Source organism: Harpia harpyja, chromosome 2 (genome assembly GCF_026419915.1).
Source record: "Harpia harpyja isolate bHarHar1 chromosome 2, bHarHar1 primary haplotype, whole genome shotgun sequence".
NCBI lineage: Eukaryota > Metazoa > Chordata > Aves > Accipitriformes > Accipitridae > Harpia > Harpia harpyja.
In genome coordinates, this window is record NC_068941.1 from 76,428,980 (window position 1) to 76,453,243 (window position 24,264).

General features: G+C 37.8%; 1 protein-coding gene across 5 annotated transcripts in view; it reads right to left on the bottom strand.

Annotated features, from left to right (window-relative positions):
* Nucleotides 1-375: 375 nt before the first annotated feature.
* The window catches only part of EVC2 (EvC ciliary complex subunit 2), a 79,495-nt gene continuing 55,606 nt past the window's right edge, over nt 376-24,264 (bottom strand). For 4 of the 5 annotated variants that reach the window (XM_052780504.1, XM_052780503.1, XM_052780501.1 and 1 more), the window contains exons 16-22: nt 23,201-23,323; nt 14,224-14,451; nt 11,790-12,007; nt 10,249-10,336; nt 3,295-3,488; nt 2,311-2,412; nt 376-1,823 (exon numbers count right to left, since the gene is read on the bottom strand). In XM_052780504.1, the coding sequence (XP_052636464.1) occupies nt 1,550-1,823; nt 2,311-2,412; nt 3,295-3,488; nt 10,249-10,336; nt 11,790-12,007; nt 14,224-14,451; nt 23,201-23,323 (1,227 nt within the window). In that variant the 3' untranslated portion in view covers nt 376-1,549. The remainder of the gene's footprint in view (nt 1,824-2,310; nt 2,413-3,294; nt 3,489-10,248; nt 10,337-11,789; nt 12,008-14,223; nt 14,452-23,200; nt 23,324-24,264) is intronic. The other variant, XM_052780502.1, reaches the window with a different exon arrangement.

The window sequence follows — 24,264 nt, forward strand, 5'->3', positions numbered from 1 at the left end:
GGCCAAACCCCTTTCTGAAACACCTGAGCCTCCTCCCATACAGCTCTGACCTACCTCCAGGATAGGACAGACCCTACCTTTACCTACCCACGCCTTGGGGATGCATTAAAACGTAGCGACTCTGAACTCCCACAACCCTGATAGACTCCTTTTTCTGTGACAGCGATGACTTCTATGAAAAGACTGAAGAATGCAATCAAAAAATAATTAGGATTATCAGGCTAATTGCTGCATACACTTTCTAATGCTAATAGCGATATGAAACACTAATTGTTGTTTACTGTGGGATGAATATTTAAACTTGTCAAGCAAGAGAAGCGGAGAAAAAAATAATGTTTTTTTCCACTTGGAAGAGATGCCAACTGCAGACACACGTACATTGTAACATTTTAATTTTTAAAATGAAATTGGCACCCTATTAATACAAAGACACGGAAACTCCATACGTGAAAAATTGCAAAATATATGTTCACAGTACCCTCAGAGCATAGCATTCAAACACAGTTCAAAACCCCTCAAAACAGGCTTGAATACCATGAAATATTAACAAATATATGTGTTCCTTTTAATTAGCCTTTTCCTGTTCCTGTTTTTAGGGTTCATATTTACAGGCTTCTTTCTGTCAACTAGAAAGGTTTAAAAATTAACTCTTTTTCAAATGTAAAATGATATCCTCATCAATTTAGAGAAATCCAGGAATAAGAACTTCAAAAATACCAACCTAAAATTGTGACAGTTGGCAGCACTGCAATCAAAAAAACCTCTGAAGGTATTACATGCCTATTTACATTTTTCCCTTTTCTACTGAGCAACTGTGATGATATTCGTTCACCAAAAAAATGATTGCAACAGGTTGCAAACATTTAACACAGTTTTGAACTGTAGCCACATTCATAGTTCAGCTGAAGTAAGTTTAGAATCAATAGCGAAAAGCTGAATTTACTCCAGGATGTAAGGCTAAGTACATATGTATATGCTGAAGATCTGGACTACCAGCTATCACTGCAGAACACAGACTGCAGAAGTAACATTCAAAGCCTGTTAAGAACATGACATTAAACAGTAAATTAGCTAGAGTAACAGAAAATCAGAGAACAGAGGACTTATGGGTCGTCCACTTCACCTCTTCATGTCATCTGCTATACCGCAGCTTATTACAAGAATATATAAATACAAAAATTGTAAATCAGTACTTACTTTATATAATAAATAACCTTTCTGTATAAATTATGAAAATACAGCTACAGTAAAATCAGTGCAAAAATGATCAAAATGGTACTGAAGGAACACTGAATCCTGCCTGCCAGAATGTGCATCATAAAAAACCCATATTTCATCTACTGCATCATACGCTGACAAGAATTAAAAAATGCTCAATGCACATTGCTAACTGCGCCATTCTGAAATTACAGCTATTTACAATGTCAGACAAATGAGATTAAAGTTATGGGCAAGTTATTTAAACTGCACACTTCATTCTTTCTCATTATTTTACTGAATTTTAAAAAACTTCCTCTTCCCTAATTGATACTTTGAATGGAAGTTGCCCTCATGAGTCCATATTTGCATGAGCAGCCTTTTTGGAATTAAGAAAGTTCTTTTTCTTTTTCCTTGGAGAATTATGCAAAGAAACTATTGGATCCCTTGGCTCACGGAACAAAAATACCTTCTCCCCTGTGTCTAACAGCTCTATGACTTCAGCAGTTGCAGTGTTCAAAGGAACAGGTAGATCAGACTGTTCCATAGGAGGATGTGTAGGCGAACATCCAAGATGGATGAATGATGCTTTTTCCAAGAGGGCAAGTTGCTTCTTCTTTATCAAGCTACATTAATGAAAAAAATTGAATTGAAAAATCAAAACTTGGGCAAAAAAAGCATAGTTTCCTATATCATATCCTGACATAGAAGTGGTGACTTTGGAAGCTAAAGAAAATCATGTTTCAACAGACAGAATTGTAATTTCCATTCCAATCCCCAACAATTTATGTATCATTTTATGAGATACAAAATTGCATAAGGAAAGATAACCTTATAATAAATAACCATAGGGAATATGGGCAATATCTATGAAAAATGTGTGAATTTTGTGGATATGTATGGAAAAGTCTTTTTAGGCATTTACTATTATTGCTTATTATGTGCCAATATGTTGTAGGAAACACAAGCACCAAACAGCAGAACAGTGTCAGAAAAGGTGTATATATGAACTTATTCTCTGATTTCTAATGTATATAAGAGGAACCTTTGGAGATGAAATGAAGTATAAAAAAAAAAAAAAAAATCATATGTTTCTTCCTGTTTTCTCCTCACCTGTCTTTTCTCTTGTTTAGAGAAGGCATCTTTTCCAAACTTCTGTTTATCAGATCTTGCCTTACTTTGTTCTCCAGTGCTTGCCACAACTCTTGGTTCTTCCTGAAGGAGCAGGAAAGAAGAAAATTACCAGCAGCAAATCCCCAAATATACACACTTCCCTCCCCTTTCTGATTTTAGCTACCAAACCCATGACAGTAATACCATGAATACAGTCAGTAAGAGCGTTCAAGTATTTTTGCTGCCCTGCCACAAATCATTTAAATCAGCTAAGATCACACCTCAGGGCATGGTCCCAAGGACCCTTATCTGTTCCTTGACAACTCACATCTGACAACCAGAGGGCCCAGTGCCACAACATCTGCTTTTCTCCCCTTCCCATGTCATGGCAGGGAGTTGGGAGCGAGGGTCCCGGAGCACCTCTCAGTATTAGCTGCACAGCTATTCAGCTGGTTTTAACGGGGATAAACTGGAGGGATGAAGGCTCTGGAAGACTACCTGTCTCTGTGAGTATAGGGAAAAAACAGTGGCCACTTGGGACTTTAGTAATGAACTACAAAGGGACAGGCATCTGCAGGTTGAAACTTCCACTATTAGAAAGGAGGACCTCCTTTATATCTTTAGGAGCTATAGACACCTGAAATCTGGTGTGCTATGAATATTACAAATACAAAAAGCTGGAATGAAAATAATTTTAGTAAGTTTTAATAAACTCCAATTAAATTCAATAGAAAGAAAATCATCAGAACAAGATTTATAAATCTAGAAAATAACCGTTTGATTCATAACGTTATAAAATTTATTAATTTTTTATCAATCAATTATAGTTAAAATATTTCACTTATCCCACAAAAATATTTCAAAGGAAACTTATACACCTGTGAATTTTTCTATTGCTGTCAATTTGCCTGTCCAGCAAATAAATACATATACATGTAAAGCAATAATCTCTTGCAATCGTCTACCAAAATATATCACACTTACTTTTTCTTACAGCTGCCAGACTCATCTGCATTACTGTCACCTTCAGCAACACCATCTGAATATTTACTGATGGAATTGAGGACAGAAAGAACCTCACTTTGTGAGCTGGAGGGCAGCAACAAGTTCAGGATCCTGTGCAACATCCCCATTGGTACCCTTGTAAGTTTAGCTAAATAACCTGCCAGTCGGAGCTCCTAGAGGATTAATGAGTAGAAAAGAGATAAATTTAGCATTGAAAATAAAAACAAGTGTTAGCGAATTTTAATTACTATCATTAAAGAATTATTCATTATAGAAACAAAAAGTATTATTGAAAATCATGTTAGTGGTGACAGTTTTGGTGTCAAGTGGTCATAGTCCCATGCTCACTGCTTCTACCCAGACTGGCCCATATATATTACAGTTGTCTATTTCATTCTGGATATAGGCAATGTAAATGTTAAACAACCAGCTGACCTTGGCATATGTGCTTAGGGCATGCACTCGATGCCCTTCCGTTGGAAAAAATCACAATGCAACCATATTCTAGCATGTCAGGTTTAGTTACTTTATGGATTGTACTATTATAAAGAAATGCTTTCAAGATAGTAATGAAGCGATATGGCATTCCTTGGTCTGTAAAATTAGGGGAAAACAAATAGCCTCTGAAACCTAATGACAACACTTACATGTTGCCATCGTTGAGCATTTCATTGTTCAGCCTCTCATAACACCAGATTCTCAGAGAACAGCTGGTAACATTTGTTAAGAGGTGAAGGAAACATCTGTTTTTGTTTTGGTGGGTTTTTTTTTTCCATACGTCCTCTCTTTTCTGGCCCAAAAGTCAGTGGTAAAGCATACTCACATAGTGTTCAAATAGACTAAGTTCAAATTTAGTTGTTCCCTAGACAATCAACCAGCCCCATTTCCTGCCCCCCTCCAAACACCAAAACCCCGTTGTTATTTTCTGCTCTGCTGTCAAAACTACTGTGTCCCCAGGGCTGTTTCTGTGGATTTCTCATGCGTATCAAATATCAAAACTCTACAATATATTGAGAACTACATGGAAAGAAAAAAGCAGAGGAAATTAAAGCAAGTTAAGTGCCTCAAAGAATGCCAGAAAAATGCTGCTCTAGTTCATTCAAACCAAACACACATCTCAGGTAACCGAAGTTAGGTAAAACGTGCCAAACATTCAAGATGACTCATGACAGCTGAGTCACCTCCGCTCCGTAGACCCTCCTATTAGTATTGATGGGGCAGAGGACTACAAAGCCCATGTCACATAAAAACCCCACAAAGTCCCACCATGCAGGAAGACAGATGATTTCTTTGTCCACAGTGGATTCAAAATGTCACAGCAAATATTTGACCTCTGCCTCTTTTTTGCACGACAAATTTTCAGAGGAGCGAATGCACCTAGGAAATCATTTTATTAAGTGACTCTTCGTCCTTGAAAGAAGCCATTTCACCAAAAGGATGCTCTGTAAAGGACAATTCTTTCTGCTACCTCCATGTAAAACCAAACAAAGCAATCACCCCCAAAGCAGCCCTAACCCAAATTCAGACAGCCACACAAAATAATGAAATCGATCAACCTCCTCTTCCCATAACTGTTCTCCAAGCAGAGAACTCCTCTCCAAAATGCAGGAAAACTAGCCACTTCCCAAAGTTTCATGGGCTCTTCAGCGTTGTTACAGGATTTCCATGGAAACCACTGAGATACTAGAATGAACACGATGAAATCCTAAGATTGATGAGAGATTAGTAAGTTGACATGGCGTCTAGAACATCCAATATTTTCACCCTAAACAGGCACCAAAGTTAGGTAAAAGAGATGTCTGTTCAGGCTACTTAGGGCAAGAAATTATTTGTTTCTTCTCTGGAGAGGAATGTAAATAAGAGCTTAAATCTTAATATGCACACTTAAGTTTAATTTCTATAGTTGTATACAGACTGTATTGTACTTTTGGTCTTTAAAAACTGTTTTAGAAACTTACAAAAAACAACATCAAGTGAGAGTAAAAATGACACATCTGTGATCTGTTCTGCCCTTTTCAGCTAAATTGTCTCAGGACCTTTAACTCAGTAATTTATATCTGGATGGTCAAAACATCATGACTTCAGTACTGCTTTCCTCTGTAATAGTTTCCTCTTTTACATGTTCTTTTCTCCTCTCTGACACTTACCTTTCTGCATCAAGTATAATTTGGACTGAGAGGCAACCCTTAAAGCTTTTCTAACACAGTAGAATTCACAATTAAGTAATCCTGCAAGGTGCCACAACGCTGTCAGCAGCACCAAAAGTGGCACGGGCGCCCACCAGCCAGGTGCGTTTCGGATATGTATGGCAAAGGGAGTGCTGATGTGTGAACATGCACCAGCAGTGAGCAGCACTTTCAGATGCTCACAGGTACCTAGACCAGCTTGCAGAAGCGGGAAGGAGAAGTGAATGTGCATGCAAACACAGGAATGGTCACACTAGTCAGACCAAAAGCCCTCTGGCCTGGAATGAGTTTGATTCTTCAGGTATATTATATGGTAAGGTACCACAAAGATTAGGAATTCACTTTTTTCGTAACATCTAATGGATACAAATGCTACTTGCGCCACCAATAACCCCATTTGTATTCTCTGAATTTGGTCAAAATAAAACGAGGAATTAATTGTAATTTAGAAACGGCAGAATTACTTTTAAGTATTTGGACTGAGCGGTGTGTATTTAAACAACTAATGCAAGAATCAATGAACTCAATCCATGCTGTGTTTCAAACTTACTTTGCTGTTTCCACATGACAGGCTGCCTGCATCATCTGTTGTCTCTAAAATGCAACTAGTGTACCTGGGGCTATAGCTATAAGCTTATTTAAAAGTAACTTCTCAGCCAGAGGCTTATGATCCTGAACTCACTATCATTCAAGCAAATCTCTTATTGACCTAGATACGCCTCCATAAGGATGTAGGAAATGTAGGAAAGTAAAACTTAACTGGTTTTCCAGAGAGGGCTGCATCTACAGTTCTGGAAACTAGTCTAAAGGGGAAAATCCTCTTTAAAGAAAAGAATGAGTGTAAGCTACAGAGGTACAATAGCTATAGTTTGCTAATACTTGCCAATAGAATGTGTTCTATAAAGTGTAAGAAAACAGGAGGAAAAAAGATTTAAAAAAAAATTCCCATATCAGCTCACAGGATACGCACATCTGAAAGTAGGAACTTGTTAGTTACACTGTGAGCCTTAATAAATTAATACATTACTATTCTACTAAGCACATCTTTACAGTTGAATTAAGAGTAGTCAGGTTTGGAATTATAATTGGAGTTACTATACTTGCTAAGAACAGAAATTTTGTTTTGTATTATCTGCAGGGTAAATATGTATAGGTTTTATGGAATTTCAATAAGGTATGTCCCAGAATATCTCTGGGCTACACTTTATATAAATAAATATAAATAGAAAAACCCCAATGGTATAGCTAATGCATATTTACATAAATTAAGTATTTCTTCAGGGGATCTTATGAACTAAACATAGAGCACAGTCCCCCAAGTATACACTGAACAGCGTGTCCAGTTTTTCAAGTGCAGCGAGGTGACAGTGATGCTCTTGAATCTCTGTCTTCAAGATGTCAAAATCTGTAACTTTCAAGTGTCATTATTCACCTGCTAGTGTGCTAAGAGGACTGGGTACTGTGAAAATATGACATACTCTGTTTGCATGCATCTCTAATCCGCAAAACATGATTTTAACCTCTCAACTTGCAGAATACATGCCATGCTTTTCAGATGCTCTTTCACAATATATCTGTGCCAAAAAAAGCCAACAATCATCACAGGAAGACAATTAAATTGTCAGCAACTTGAGCAACATTTCTACCTATGCTGTAGAAGAGCAATCTCTAGCTTCCCCCCAGTCGAGTGGTATGATCTTTGGGAATGCAGGACAAGGAGTGTCAGTATTATCAAACTTGCTAGGACAGAAACAAGCTACAATAACATGCAAAACCAGCACTCTCCTGGTTAGTCCCGTGCAGTCTGATGATAAATACGATTAACACTTCCAAACAAAAGAGAGCAATGCCTTTGAACTGAAACGCTAAGAAAAGAGCCAAGGTCTCTTGGGAAAGGGTTCCCTTCAAAATGATTCACAGCCAGCAGCAGCAGCACTCAGCCACCAGGTTTGTCTCTCTTCGCTTCCACCAAGTCCTACACAGCTGCTTCAGCATTCATCTTAACATGGCACACATCTTGAATTCATGCCTTCATGACAGAGGTAGATGCTGAGGCTCTATCAGCAACAACCAAACTCAAGGGCAGTAGAAAAACAATTCACAACATCCTTTGCAAAGTAAGAACTCTTCTGCTGAGCAGCTGGCTTGTTACATGCACCTTCTTCCTACCCTTCTATGCCCAGGAGCATGGCAAGCTAAGAACCACAATATGAGATTAATGCACTATTCATGCTCTCTTTTAACAGTTCCCACTTAGTGATTGTCTTTGCCAGCTCATGAAATTGCTAAATAAACACTGAACAAGGTCCTAGCCATTCCTTCAATTAGTCCAAGTTTGCAAGGCTAGAGCAGATTTAAAAGCACTGAAATTAAACTATGAAAATGGTCTTGGTAGTGCTAATCTGGAGGAGTTGGTCTGTGCTGTTTCAAGCCTCTATACTGGCCAGCATTTCTGGATGCAGCATATTTTGTCAGATAAATATATAATGAACTAGGGGGATAAAAAAAAAAGTATAAAAAGAATTCCCAAGACTATGGTCCACCAAGACTAATGACTTAAACCACAGTAGTACAGAGAAAGATCAGCAAAACCCGAAGGACCTTCAAAGCATTTTCAATTTTTACATCTGTTCTGATGTGTATTTACCACTGATGTTGAATGGAGTTTATTTTATGTAAGACTTATCTTATATTTATCATATTCAAAATGTATCTGAAGCACTGTATGCTTCAGCAAAATAATTCACACAAGCCTGTTAACGCCTTACCTGTATTACAAAAAAACCCAGTAACACTGAACAGGACAAAAAAATCATCTTTTCTCCTAGAAAATTGTTCTGAAATCTTGAATTATTAGGCAAACTGCAACTACAAATGGGCAAATAAAGCATCGAATTTAATATCACCTGTGAAAAGAGTTATAGCTGTCACTGCTCGTGTCACTGTTCCACAACTGACTGAATAACTGAAAATAGTGACTGCCTCATCAGCACTATGCAAGTCATTTTAAAGGATTATAAATGAATACATATAAAGTTTAAAGTTATAAAGAAATAATCAGATTAAAACTCGCCATCATGTCAATATTTATGTCATAAGTACCCTACAAAGGCCTGCAGCAGAAATTTTTAGCAGTGTCAGCAGGATGCTATTTCTGTGAAGTCCCCATAAAATGTTAGGAGCTCTATGTGCAGTAGGCCATGGGGGCAGAAAACACAGTGAGAAGGAGGTGAAGGCTGGAACGGAATTCAGGAGTTCCTGATAGCCATATCCACTTACAATACACCAAACTGCCAAGGCCAACATGGTGGCAAGATGGTTTGAAAAAAAGCTGTTGCAACAGGACCCCCCCCCCAAAACAACAAAAAAAAAACACAAAGAGGAAAATAATAACAACAACAACAACAATAATAACCAAAACTAAGGGAAAAAATAGCTTGGACTTAAAATGAGAAGGCTGGTAACAATGGTCATGACCTCCTCAGCGAACACCTTCAAATGTTACACTCTGCAAGACATGCCAGAATGGGGTTTTGGTGTTCATATTATCATGCCCAGAGGATAGGATGCTCTTGGAAAGTGTAAGACAAGGTTTGAATTCCCACTCTTCCTGATTTAATTCAGTAGCACAAAGTGAGATCTTCCATTCCAGGACAGCAGCTCAGCTATCAGGCTGCCAGATATTCAGAAGCAAGTCTCTTCCAGCAAGCCTCGTGGAAGGACTCTGCTCTGAATGGAGCCCAAGTGTCCCCACGAGAGGCAGAGACTGAAGTGATTATCACAATCCTGTCAGCTGTAGCAGTTCCCAATGCAAATTCCTTACCCAAATCAGAGTAAGGAACTGAAAACACGTGCTACCTTCCAGGTGAATCTCCCAACACAGATGTAATATACAGGAGTCTCACTCCAATTCTTCATGAGAGCAGCTGACCTCAAATAGCAATCTAACTCAGGAGAGGATAAAGAGTTCAGAAAACTGAGCAGAAACAAGCTGAGAGACAGGAAGAGCTGAGAGACCCTTAGTCTAAGTGGTCCCTCCTTGGCTTGCTGGCCTCTGAAGCTCCCAATTTATGCTACAGGTGACTGCAACCACTCCTGTCCCTGACAGGCAAGATACTTGGATGTGAAAAGCTGCAACACCAAGTCTCTTTTCTGATGCTAGCTACATATCTCAACCAAGGGCTGCAGATAAAATTTGGGGACAACAGCGATTCATTTTTAATGCCTTTTGTGGACCACTGACAGGCAGCCAACAGACAGCAAATTACCTGAAGAGGTGATGCTCTTTTTGGAAACAATATGCGCAATGATACTAGAAAATTTAACTAGCAGTCTTTCTATCATTTAGTTTTGTAACACAATCAATACAAATCCTTTCTAACACTGATTAAAGCCTAAACAAAACCCTTGTCTCATTACATGAATATCAGACTGTAAATCTGTCTGTAAACCAGAAACTCAGGCAATTTAGTTTCCTCCACAGAATGAAATGCAACAGGACAACCCCCGGAAAGGATTTCTAAGTGAACAAAAAGAAGTATAACTCAATAAAATTCAAAAGGCTCAAAGTAGGTCAGAATTAACTGAAGTGAATGATAATACAGGCTACAAACACCAGAACTGGTAGTGACTGTTAGCAGAACTGGATCCAAATACATCTGTAACAGTTCCCAAAAAAGCAAGAAAAGCTGATTTCTGGATACAGCTGTAATTTAAACTTGGAAGCTTTGTTCAATTTCATGCTTACCTGACTATAAAGTGCCAAAAATGCATCCATTTCTATATTTTCCAGGAGATCTTCAAGCACCGCGCAATTCCATTGCTCATCTCTCAAGCTGAAGTGAAAGACAGAATTAACATTGAAATCTTCCTAGGCGCAATGACTGTATTATAGGAAACAATATCTGGAAGTCATCCATTCAGGAAGCATATCTTTCTGTCAGCCAAGTTGGGTGAGCAGCATAACTTCTAAAATAAGCCAACTTCTCCTTTCTCCCCTGAACCACCAAGCAAACATTAGAGCAGAATCTAAGGCTATGGTCTTGCACACAATGCAAATCTGGAATCGCTCCAAGGCAACATGATTCAACCTGTCCCCATCCTCTTCTTTAAATTTCATCACCACACTTTATGGCAAGTTGTGGATCTTTTTGTTTCTGGAATGTAACAGTAAACAGTTAACTTCCTCACTACTGGTGGTCTATTTTGTTTCTGGACCAAATCATGAAGCCATCCTTATGTCACCTGGGAGAAGTACAAAATTTGTTTCTTCCATTATGTTTTCAGGTAAAGACTAGTTGCAGTTTCTTTGAAGGCTTCACTGATATATCTCTACAGTAGTATCCACAAGCCAGTAACCTATCTGCTCTTCTAGTGACTCTCTACTTCTGCAACAGGAGAGTCATTGATCTACATCGAGTAGAGCTCCAGCCCTTTCAGAATTAAAACAGACATAAGCCTGCCATAACTCCACTCAAACCCTATCAAAGCCTTTTTTAATATATCACCTGTTTCATGGAAAACTGTCTTTGTAATGGAAAGCACCCTCTGAGGATCTTACATGAACCTTGAAACGTGGTAGGCTTTTAATACTGTGCAATACACACGGAAATGTAATTTCTACCTCCTGTAACCCTAATGTAATACAATACTTTGCAATTTTGAAAATTATCACCCATTTTCGCTAGGCAACCTTCACGACAAGACAGGTATTTCTATATACCTCCCAAGAGGCTTTTTTTTTTTTTTTTTCACTGATGTCTTTACTTAAAAACTGGCCAGGGAAAAGTGAAATTGAGCCTGTCTCTGAGAAGAATTTATATATCCCATCAAAAATGATTGTGTGACAGGGAATTCAGTCTACAGTGTGACAGTGGAGATGGAAATTCAATTTAAATTGTCTCAGCTACTTTCTCTGACCCCAGCAGATCAGGTTTCATTGAAGTCCCTACCTATCTTCCTGGGAGACAAAGGAACAGGATTAAAATTCTTTTTCTCCTTGCTGCTAAGGAGTATTGCTATTTTGCCACTGTCCCTGTCAAGAAATGGTGACTGCCTGCAACACATCACAATCTGTATGTAAGTAAGTTGTTATTATTTCCTGTTTCTTATTTCAATATTCCCAAGACTCCTCAGGTATACTCTGGGCCACATCACAAAAATGCACTGTTCATAGACGTATAGTCCCTCCCCAACACAGCAGAACATTTAGGCTGCTGTTTCTCTGTGATATCTTATGGTCTAAAAGGACTGCAGTAACTTAGTAAAACCTAAGATCAAAGCACTTACCTTTGCTGGTGCAGATTTATAAGTTGCCTACATTTATTCATGGCCTGTCTTAGCAGAACTGTCACCTGTCTGTCTGCATTTGTTTCCACAGCTTCACTTGAAAGTCCCAATCCATCTGGAGTCCACCTCTGCCTACCCATTAGATGCTGCTGCTGCTGCTGAGTTGACTCCTTATGCAACATCTCGTACTCCAGCTTCCTGTCAAGTTCTTCAATCTCCTAGAGGTTGAAAACACATAATGATAAAAAGTCATAATTTAACTTGGAAGAACAAATTTCATTTGGAGTGAAGAAAAAAGATGGTATCAGGATTTCTGATATTGGTTTATTCATTTCTCATTCTACCCAGCCACTTGCAGTCATTACCCTTTCCAATCCACTGCATGGCTTCAGTAAACATGACTTGCATGCTATGAATATCAGAACAATACTGAAAGATATGAGTCAATTTTCATTGTGTTAAAGGTTGATGCTCTCTGAAACCTTCCACTGTAGAGGACATCTAGAAAGTACACTACGAGCATGGCTGAGATCCAAACAAAAGAATGGCACCATTAGAATTCATCTATAAGCTGCATAAAGCCACTGAAACAGCTTGAGAAACTCTGACTAGTTTTAGTTAAACTGAATCAACAGCTAATATCAAAGAGCTTTGAAGTTAAAAATAATTCACATTTAGTGTGATAAAATTAGGGTTAAAATACAATGCTCTAAAAATCAAAGGGTTGAAACCTGAAGTCTTAAGTGGACTGGATCCCTCAATGCCAAAGATCTCTCTTTGGCCAAAGAGTCAAACTAGACATCACAAAGAAGGCTTCATATTCCAGTTTTCCAATGTCATTGTCTGACCTCAAGCTTTAAGTTGCTTAGTATCTCAGTGCCCTACTTCCTAACCTGTACCTTGGAGAAAATGCTGAATTTTCATCTATTCCTCCACCTCATCAGCTGTATTCAGACTACGGATTCATTGGAGCATGGTGTCTCCAAGTAAGTGTCTGCTCCCTGGTCAGCAAGATTTGACTTTGGAGCTTAGATTCACTCTCCTAAGACCAAAACTGAGTATTAAGTTGTTATCTCTAAGGGGATGAAGCAAATTCACATATAGCCAGATAAGTTTGTTTCACTGATTGGTGAAACTATCACTCATGTCATCAGCATTAAGGAATCCTGTGTAATCTGATATATTTGTTTTAAAGTAACAGGTGTTAAAATTTGCCAGCTAGTGGGACAAAGGAGTTGGACAAAAACACAGCAAGAGAGAGAGAGGTTTGATCACCAGGAAACAGTCCCTGTAAACCAAGCCTAACAGGCACTTTAAACAATGCCTAAAATAATTTTTTTTCCCCAAAATAGGGCTCAACTCAGTTCTTGCACATTGAATAAAGAATCCAGTGTTAGCTACTCTAGGTCTCTCTTCTGCCTCTCCTTCAATTCTTTTTCTTCATCTGTTCAAGGACAGAGAAGCTAAAAGCAACCTCTTTGCAGAGCCCCCTTACACTTAGCACCTAAAAGGCAATAATTCCAGATTAAATTAGTTTTAATACTCTATTTACATACAACTTTCACTACTTCCTACAGATCTAATACAAATTTAAGCAAAACTGGAAGCGTATAAGCATTCTAACTGCCATTCTCAGAGAAACTCTGTAGAGATGACAGCATTAAAATTTAACCAGGAGTTTTCACAGCAATAGCTGTCTAATGATGCCCTCTAACAAAGAGGTTTTGCTCTTAAAAACCCATTTTGTTTGTTCTACTCCAGTGCTCTCCCAAGCCTCACTTGGATGGCTGCAAATAGCAGATGTAACAAAAAATAATCCTTATGAATACAGAGCACTGAAGTATTAAAAAAGGATTAGAAAACTGGCACATACCAAGTATGTAATAAATATGATGAAGGGAAGAGGCCTTTCCAAAGTTTCTACTATTTAAACTGCATGAGTGTGCTTGGAGGGAGATAAGACAGGTAGGAAGCTGTATAAATATAATCTCTAAAAACGCAATGATTGAAGCATATCATGTGGCTGTGGATTTTACTATATGGATAGCATTATAACATGAACGGTTTTGTAACACAGTCATGACTATTTACACGCTATTCCAGTCATGACTCACAATCACTTCCCAACTGTCTTCCTTGCAATCATTAAAAATTTAATATTAATTTGCCACAAAAATACTGCTCTTTCTGCCTGTAGATCTCTGGATCCTACTATAATAAAAATAAATAATAATAATACACAATCTTCCCTGGCTCTAATACTTTCCTTCTCTTTACTTTTACTGAGTGCATTAAAGTGCACATAACCACAGAAATTAAAGGCCGGACCACCAGGAACTGCAAACCAGCACAGCTAAATCAAAGTCAAATAAGCTACTGTGATAGTTACTGTCTCCTAACATGAATTTTTCCTTTTCACAACTTCATTACTTACAGGATTATGTCCTTCTAAAATCTGAATACATTCCAATTTTGACAGGGTTTTTGACGTGCTCAGTTGTTCAAAGAGCAAAGCTTGAATGCTTATGATAGCAGTATACAGTTCCAACGTTTGGGATTTTTTAACAGTCTTCTGAAAGGCTAAAGAAGCAATATACTCTCCAAGTTTATTTTCCAGATCACGCAGCTGACACTCTTTCTCAAGCAGCAACTCATACTTAACCTAAAAAATACCAAAACACAAAAGATAACAAGATTAACAGAAAACCTGACATGCATGCTCATGATTTTACTACTCTGGAACTAACAAGCAGGATTAAAGTGGCAAAGAAATCAATGCTGTTATCTTGTAATACATTGTTTTAGAAAGTGCTTTTAACATTAAATTCCAAGCTTTTACTGTGTTTAAGTGATCAAAAACAATACTACAGTAAGGTCAGATATTTCAAAGAGATCAGGCTTTGTTTTAGGGTAGTCATAACTAATATTAAATACTAACCTAAAATTGAGGGTCTATATAATTTTTAATATAAATAAAAACTAAAAATATAAATAAACCTATGCTTACCCATGTGATTGGTTAAATGGGAAGATAAAATACATCCTTCTGTTTAGCAAAAATACAAAATTTATAGAGACTGTATTTAGTTTCAAATCGGCAAGTGACTGTTAATATTGACCAATGAAATTCAACCTACTATTCTTTAAGCAAATAACCAAAAAATCTTCTTATATAAAACAAAATTAAACTGTAAATCAAGAGTCTATTGGTAATGGATATCAAACAAGATTAAAACTGGATTGAATGGACATCAAACAGGATTAAATTAAAATTATTTAACTCAACAACTATGTTGCTGCCACACATCTGATGGGACATTCACAGAAATTATCCAAGGGTGAAAGGCAAGCATGGTGCGTGCAAGCACATGATCAAATGCAACGTGATTGATGAGCTCTCCATGCTACACCACTGACATTCATAGCCAGTGATATTGCCATTGCGACCATTTTTCTGCAGGACAACGTGCATAGTAGCCAGCTGTAACTGCCCTCCTTAGATGCTTCCATCTGAGCTTGTCACTCTACGCTCCCTTTATAGACAAAGAAAAGGAAAAGGCACTTCTCGGTACGTTTTGTATCCTGACAAATGTTTTTCCACTGACATGTAAGTGTGGATGTCTAGGTTAGACATTGATGGCTACACTGTGTATCTAACATTTGGGTAGCTGAATCCTGAAAGACACTAAATAATTATCCGTTTGGTTTTATTCTCTCTCCCTGTATTATCCACACGGGCCCGGAAGTTGGATTGTAAGAGAGAAAAGACACAGAGAGAGAAAGCACATGCAACCACAAGAGCTCCAACTCCACTACTTGGTGTTGGTATCAACTACTGCCCGACGCACTGCATTTAGAATAAAGCTAAGCACAGAAACAGCCCATCTGTACACTGCTGGGTATCAGAGTGCAGGGTTTTTCCTCACTCCATCTCTAAATTCTCTTTTGGTCCTGACAAATCTAATCTGATAGGTTTCACAGCGTACCCCCCCAAAAAAAAATGTTCTCAGAAATCAGCATTTTCAGATGTTTCCAGTATTACGTATTTTAACAGCAATGCTCAAGTAACTACTGCCTGTGACAGAATGGAAGAACCGCAGCCATCAAAGGAGGCATCTCAAAAACTTTTAAATAACTTTGGTTAAGTTTACTATCACCGTGTCACCCGAGACCAAGTACTCACATTTGCATTTTATGGAAAAGTATTCATCCCATCAAGTCTGGCCTCTATCTTAAAGAGCAGGCAGAGATGAACATCCCTATTTAATTGAGATGTGTACACGGCTAGTATCTTAGCACGGCAGGCATCCTGTGGTATGCCTTTATACATGCGGTCTTTATTTCTCTACAGTTTTACCAGTCTATAAAATAAGAATAATAAAGACCAACAGTATTTGTCCTGCAAGTGTGAACTGCAACACTATAAAGGTCAACTGTAGTCTTTAGACGCTGTACGACTTCCCATTGGCACAAGACCTGATTTTGCCCCTCAGATTATCTTTGCAAATAGAGATGGTATGTACTCAAGACATTAAAACCTTATGAGCTTTCTATTCATGCTTATCAGAATTACACATTATTGACTCTATTCAGGATTAGCTTTAAAGGAGCATTTAAGGAGACTTCGCCAAGTTTTTAGATCCCTAAGATGATAAATATTTAACATAATGCCCGGGAATTTTCTCTGGAAATTTTATTGATAAGGGACCTGCTAGGAGTGATTGTGTATCATCAAATTCTATTATCCAGCAGATAGAACTAAATTTAAAATGTGATTTGGAACCACATATGCTTGTGATATGCTCATTCATGCTCATGTGATATCCTCCAAAGTCTCCATTACATCATCTAGAATGTCCTTGAATGCAAGAGATGGAAAGTTACCTTCAGAAAGTATTTCCTACTAACATGAATTAAGCTAATTACAACACAAGAGTAAGAAATCATCCTACAGACACAAAGTAGAGGAAAGATTCATTTTCTTGATATCTTTAACAAATCTCCACCTTAAAAGACAGACACTGTCTCTCAACATTACTGTTAATCTAACAAATTGATCTTGAATAATGTAGGTGTGTGACACTAAATAATAAGTAAGCATATAAGTTACAAATAAACATACAGGATATTTGAGTTAGGAGGAGAATTCAACTCAGAGATTATACTTAAAATATGGTAACGAAAATGATAAAAACCAAGCTGTTATTTTTGAACATGGGAGGCAGAGATCTCCAGTGAAAAGCAAAAGAGATGGCCAAAATTGGAGTTTATGGAAAAAGAGCTGAGCTGCCTTCCAGTACTTGTTCAAAAAAAGCAGGTAACATTTACCTTAGGATAGATCCAGAAATACCCATTGCTTGTTCCTATGTTTCAGTTTTCAGTAGGAAAAAATTCAATAATAATAATAGTAATAGTTTTTTATACCTATCTTCTACGTTCTTTGCAGGCAGGCAAGAAACCTATTAAAGTGAATTTGAGGCCTTTTGTTTTCTGTAGAATGCTTTTTACTGAAAAGCAAGTAACTTTAGCATCTCCCATTTAAGCTCACAGTCCAGCAGTTCACAGGCATTCAAAGTTGTACACTGTACTCTAGCAGCACTGATCGGAAATCAGAGATAAAAACTTCCACAGAACATCCTGCCAATCATGACTTTGATATAGATTGCACAAAACAGCCAATCCCACCCTAATTCAGCTTTTTGGGGGAGTTTGTTTGTTTGTTTTGGTTTATTTATTTTGTCAAAGCAAATTTATTTTCAAAATCCAAAGTGTTACTTCAAGATACTCTTATGAGCCAGTGACATAAGACTAAGGCCTAGAAGCAAGACTATTCTACACTTCAATGCCAAGGCAAATATTTAAAACAAAAAAAATTTAAAAAAAAAAAATCTTTCTTCAAAAGCCTGTGCACAAGACTAATTTCTCAAATAGGACTCAATGATTTTTTTCTGAATTGTTATACTACTGATCACTGTGACACAAGACAATGTTCTCAGTTAGCAATTTTCAGAGCCATATTGTCTGACTGTCCAATTTTTTAAGGTCTCGGTTGTGAAGTTTCCATTGACTTGCCCTCACCCCTCTTTTTGGCAGTGAAAGTTGTTGCACTCTGAGGTGATTCTTAGAAGATGGAATGGAAGTGAGTCCTCAACAGTAAAACACACATGTTGACAAATACCAGAAGAGATAGCTTCTAAAGGAAGGCAATGAATTTATATCCGATTCAGCCAGCCACTTAATACTTCACCAACAACAGCTGCTATCTAGCAAGGTGTTCAGGGAGATGCATCACTACAGCAGACACCACTTTAAGGGGCAATTCATGTTAGAAATGAACCAGGTTGGACAACTAACGCCACAAGTCACCTTTCAAAACTTTGGCAATGTTGAATTTTGAGTTTACTTAAAAGCAGGAAAATGAAGATGGATGAGAACAACCAATGTTTTTGTCGCAAAAGACTAAATTATTTATATTATGATTTTCATTACAACAGCACCCATTCAAGGAATGGAAAAAAAAATTCAAGCAGACCTACCTGACTAGAAGCAAACAGGTCCATTTTCAAAAGAACTAATGCTTTAGAGTCTACGTGATGCTCCCTATTTAAGGTATTAGGGCAGCTTCTTAACTAATAGAAATTATTACAACACTACTAGCTTGAATGAGTTATGACAACATACACGCACTGAAGAGCTGGTCCTTCTTTTCTTCCAGCTTTTATTTACATGTCTAAGATACTTCCTGCGAGAATACACATATTTTTACAATATCTCAAAAAAGGGGAAAATATATGCTTGAGGTATGATTTGTTCTTATATAACACAAAATGAATAAGTAAAATCTGAAGGCTGCCTTTGTGGTTTAGGAACAGGATGTGCTATAAATCTTTAAAAATGCAGATAAAATTACACAGCAATGTTTTGACAGGTGTGTGCACACAACTGAATTTAAAGTTTGCTTCTTTCTTCACAGGAGGATCAGTTTCAGACACAAGGATTTTAAATGAATTATACATATATGAAATCTGGGGACAGATGAATGAATAATGAACAGATGAATGAGTAAATGAGTGATCACCTTTAGTGTAATTTTGAACCCATTAAAATGAATAATGAATAAGAACGGAAAGGCAGTTTGACAACTCAAATTCACTTATAAGGAGACACAAGAATGTATATTTTAATTCCAGCTGAATTCAAAGGCAAAAGAGATGACACTGATGACCGAAACTCTTACACTTTTGTCAACCAGTTCAAATAACAGGAGGTTTATAGAATATGTTCAGTATATTCCATGACTCATAAGATTTATGGTCCAAACTGCAAACTAGATACCGTTTGCATATTACTAAGTAAGAAGCCATATGTTAAGCACGCCCAAATACATGGGAATGATGTTCAGCTTTATCATTCAGCATCTATTCAACATCATACAGTAAATTAACTGCTGTTAAGCAAACAAAATGTTGCATTACCTAACTGGTACTAGTATCTACCCCTAGCCACCCTGAGTTTCTTTCTGCCTCTTGTCAGCTCTGAAATCACAGCTCTGCAAACACTTGTGAAAATCAAAGCTTGTAAGTAGGTCTGACTTCAGTATGACATAGAAAGTGACTTCAGTAGAAGCCGGATCAAATATTGATTAGAAACCAAACTATAAACTAGTTATAAACTAATATCCCCTAGCCATTCTTGAAGCCTTTTCTCATACCAAACAGAAGACTGTAAAATAACGCTTGACATTGTACTGTTTGACATAATATTATCAGAGTGTCAAACTACTTTGGTTATGATGAATCAGCTCCCATAGGTCTGAACATTTGCTGCTGATTCCACCTGAAACATCCAAACTACACAAAAAATTGCCAATGCTGTAAATGCACTATGATTAGTCCATTGCTTGAAAGCACTGACTTCTAAATTCCGCATTTAGTTCAGACTAATGGCTAACTAGTGTTGTCTCAGTCCTAAATATTACAAATAAAGGGAATAACCTGAAAATGTACTTGATTATCTGCAACCCCAAAGACATTTCTCATTCAAGTCTTATTATTGGGTTTTTTAAGCCCAGCAGGGAAAATAGACTAAAGAATGCCAGTATTTTTACCACTGTGTTTCTTCTGAGATAGGTAACTGCTATTTCAGAAAGGAACAGCTACTTCCTCATGCACAAGACAGCTTAAAACAGCTATGAAACATGAAAGTAGAAGATACAGCCTGCTTTTGAAGATTTTCACAGCAAGATCAACGATACTCTCAGGTGCTCCAAGACTAGGCTTCAAACTTCTTCCCATGGCCTCCCACCTCACAGCCTCCTGTCTATGAGTTGTTCTTCTCTGTCATGCCTGTTTTACAGTATTGCAAAACACATCCTGCTGCTGCTTTCATAAGTGTTAGCTGGAAACCATTTTACAGCCATCCTGTAGTGAGACAGAACCCACAATACCATGAGAAGTCCGCAGAAGAATAGCAGCAGTGAAGGCAGAAATACAGCAGAGCTGTATTGCTCCATCATCCTTTTTCCCCGCCTCGAACTGGTTGTGCCACTTCAGATGGTTAATTTTGAGTTAGATGATAAAAGTGTTCACATTAATGCAAAATTTAGAGGTGTAAGATTCTAAATGAGGAACAAGGTAACAGATTGCAACAGCCAAAAGAAAAAAACTCTACTTCTGTGATCAGCATAAGGCTAACGATAATATGACAACTAACATTTTTACTTAACAATAGTTTAGCTTCCTTATTGGGAAAAGCCCAAAGCATTTGGCTTTTTATAACTAATGTGCAGCCATACAATTAGAACAACAACAGGTATGCCAGATGGTGCACATAAAACTGAAACAATGAGGCTTAGAGAAGCTAACTTTCCAATTTTAAAAAAAGATTCTAACAAAAATGTAAGGCAATATTCATACCAAACAAGTATTGAGTACTTTTTGTAACATAAGAGCTTAGCCCATACTCCATTGTACTTTCAAGTAACAGCACAAAAAAAAAAAAAAATCTAAATTTTCAAGGTCAGGGCATTAGGTATTGAAGCCAAAAGCTTAAACGCCGCCATAAAAGGATTAGGGCATTCTTGGATCAGACTTACTAAAGCATTAAAGAGTGTTGCATTCTTGCCTAAGCACCTGTTCTCACTTTCAAAGACCGTGTGCTGGACTAGATAAACATTTGCTTTTATCATCTGCAACCAATACTAACAATGTGTTGCTCTCACATAAAGGTGAAATTATTTCTGAATAGACATGCCGACCCAGTATTTTTCATTCCTCAGGATATAAGTATAAAAAAAACACAGGAAAGAGGTGAAAAAACAGAATTTTGTCCAAATTGGTACTAAAATTGATATTGCAATCATCTGTGAAACTGTTTTTATTTACCAATGACACCTGCTTGTTCTGCACAGTTCTTACAGCTGTGCACCACCTATGTCTAACACAGCTATCACTGTAACATTCCTCTGATACACAAAAGTAATATTACCCACATTTTACAAGTGGGAAAGAGAAAGAGAGAAAGGTTAAGGAACATGAAAAAGACCTCATTGACCACCTGCTGGCAGAGAAGGAAAAAGCCTCCAATATCCCGTATTGGCATGGGCCCCACTTGTTCCTTAAGGATTAACTTTAGACTGGGGCTGTGAGCCTTTTAAAAGATAGCCACCAGAATCAAGGCTCCCTTTCAATAAGCTCTGTATGAATAAACTCAGTCCCTACCCACAAAGTCTTCAGATCTAAGAACCCATTTCTGGGTTTTCAGTAGCGTTAAGAGAGGTCCAAGAAGTAAATCTTGCTCAACTGAAGTATGCAGTGAAGCACCTTCCAGCAAGGTGCGCTCACAGCCCACAAAGCCAACCGTATCCTGGGCTGCATCAAAAGAAGTGTGGCCAGCAGGTTGAGGGAAGTGATTCTGCCCCTCTACTCCACCCTGGTGAGATCCCACTTGGAGTACTGCATCCAGCTCTGGAGTCCTCGGTACAAGAAAGACATGGGCCTGTTGGAGTGGGTCCAGAGGAGGGCCACAAAAATCATCAGAGGGATGGAACACCTCTCCTAGGAGGAAAGGCTGAGAGAGTTGGGGTGGTTCAGACTGGAGAACAGAAGGCTCCAGGGAGACCTTAGTGTGGCCTTTCAATAGTTAAAGGGGGCTTGTAAGAAAGATGGGGACAGACTTTTTAGTAGAGCCTGTTATGAGAGGACAAGGGGTAATGGTTTTAAACTGAAAGAGGGTAGATCTAGATTGGACATAAGGAAGCAAATTTTTTATGATGAGGATGGTGAAACACTGGAACAGGTTGCCCAGAGAGGTGGTGGATGCCCCGTCCCTGGAAACATTCAAGGTCAGGTTGGACGGGGCTCTGAGCAACCTGATCTAGTTGAAGATGTCCCTGCTCACTGCAGGGGGCTTGGACTAGATGACCTTTAAAAGTCCCTTCCAACCCAAACTATTCTATGATTCTATGTTTTGAAAGCCTTACTAAGAAAACCACAGGATCTAGGGGAGTCTTGCAATCATGCATAAGCCAAGCCCCAGAACCACTGGAAGAAAAAAGGGTGAGGCATGAACTATTCTGTAACTAAGTTCTGTAACTAGGGTGCAAAAATTAAAACAAAGCCAAAACTATTAAGCTTGAAATACAACATCTTGACAAACGCAGGCAAGAATAGAGAGATGCATCATACCACTACACCATAGACCTTTTTTATCTGGTTCTTATTCACATAGTTAGAAAACTGCCATTCCTTAATTACTAAAGACGTAGGTTTTGACTTCATGTCGTGGTTCAACCCCAGCCAGCAACTAAGCACCATGCAGCTGTTCGCTCACTCCTCCCCCCTCCCAGTGGGATGGGGAGGTGAATCAGAAAAAAAGAAAGTAAAACTCGTGGGTTGAGATAAGAACAATTTAATAACTAAAGTAAAATAAATTATAACAACAATAATAATAATGAAATATAATAATAACAACAACAACAATAATAATAGTAATGAAGAGGAATATAATAAAAAAATAAAACCCAAGAAAAGACAAGTGATGTACAATGCAATTGCTCACCACCTGCCGATCGGTGCCCGAGCAGCAATCCACCCCTCCCAGCCAACACCCCCCAGTTTATATACTGAGCATGACGTTCTATGGTATCGAATATGCCTTTGGCTAGTTCGGGTCAGCTGTCCTGGCCGTGCTCCCTCCCAGCTTCTTGTGCATCTGCTTGCTGGCAGAGCATGGGAAACTGAGAAATCCGTAACTTTGGATAAGCACTACTTAGCAACAACCAACATATCAGTGTGTTATCAACATTATTCTCACACTAAATCCAAAACACACTGTACCAGCTACTAAGAAGAAAATTAACACTATCCCAGCTGAAACCAGGACACCTCAGTACAGAAGAAGTTTGCACTTACCTTATTCAAATTTTCATCTTTCACCGAGTCTTCATAAATGAAAATTTTGTCCTGTAAAGATTTCTTCAGAATACCTATCTGATTTCTATTTCTGGATCCTGTTGTTTTCGTTTTAGAATGCTGCTGTAAGAAGATGAGCACAAAGTGCTTTATTTGTAAGAGGTATATGAGGATGCTAATACTATTACTTTCTATTACTGGCAGATCCACCAATTAATGACACTTGGCAAGGATGACTTTAACTGAGAAAGTATTTCTGAAATGAAGGTGCTGCCTATAGATTCAGATGATTCCTTTCAGACATTCAGAAAAAGTTGGAAATTTCATTTTTAATTTCTTTCAAATAGAATTATATATTCACCCTTTCCATGACAACTGCTAGCACATAAATTTGATTTTCAACAAGCTTTAGCAGTGATAATAATAAATTTTAACGGATAAGTTGTCTCCTCAGTATGGTTAAAAATGAACAAAGAATATTAATTTAAGAACTACATTGTTTTCAAGACACTGTATATGAACCACAGAAGAACCATGATCGTATTAAGGGGCACCGTTCCATGTAATCAAATTATTCTTGACCTTTATATTTCTTTACAAGAATATCAACTAAGTATAATGTACTCTTGGGGAAATGATAACATCTGTTCAACTATAAGGCTTTGCAAAGTCATTTCCCTTATTTAGTACTTTAGAAATGATTAAGGCTAGTACCATTATCCCAAGTTAGTTTACATATTTAGAAAACATAACTGAACACAAACAAAGCAAGGGAAAGTCATCCTTTTTATGATGGTATCAGATACAATTCATATAGGAAACACTTTTTTTCCTCCTATTTAAGAACTGAAAATAATTTATGATTCCACAGGTTTTACATTTTACAGAAGGAATTAACACCCCTCACCCCTTTCCTACATGGACAAGACAGTGTAGGACATTCCCCTAAAAAACCTCCCTAAATCTTTCCTTGATTTAGTGACAAACTTAATACTGTGTAGGGGCTGCCAGAGAAACCTCAGTTTGGGCTTTTAAGGACCCAACTTGTCCCTGACATTCAGAGC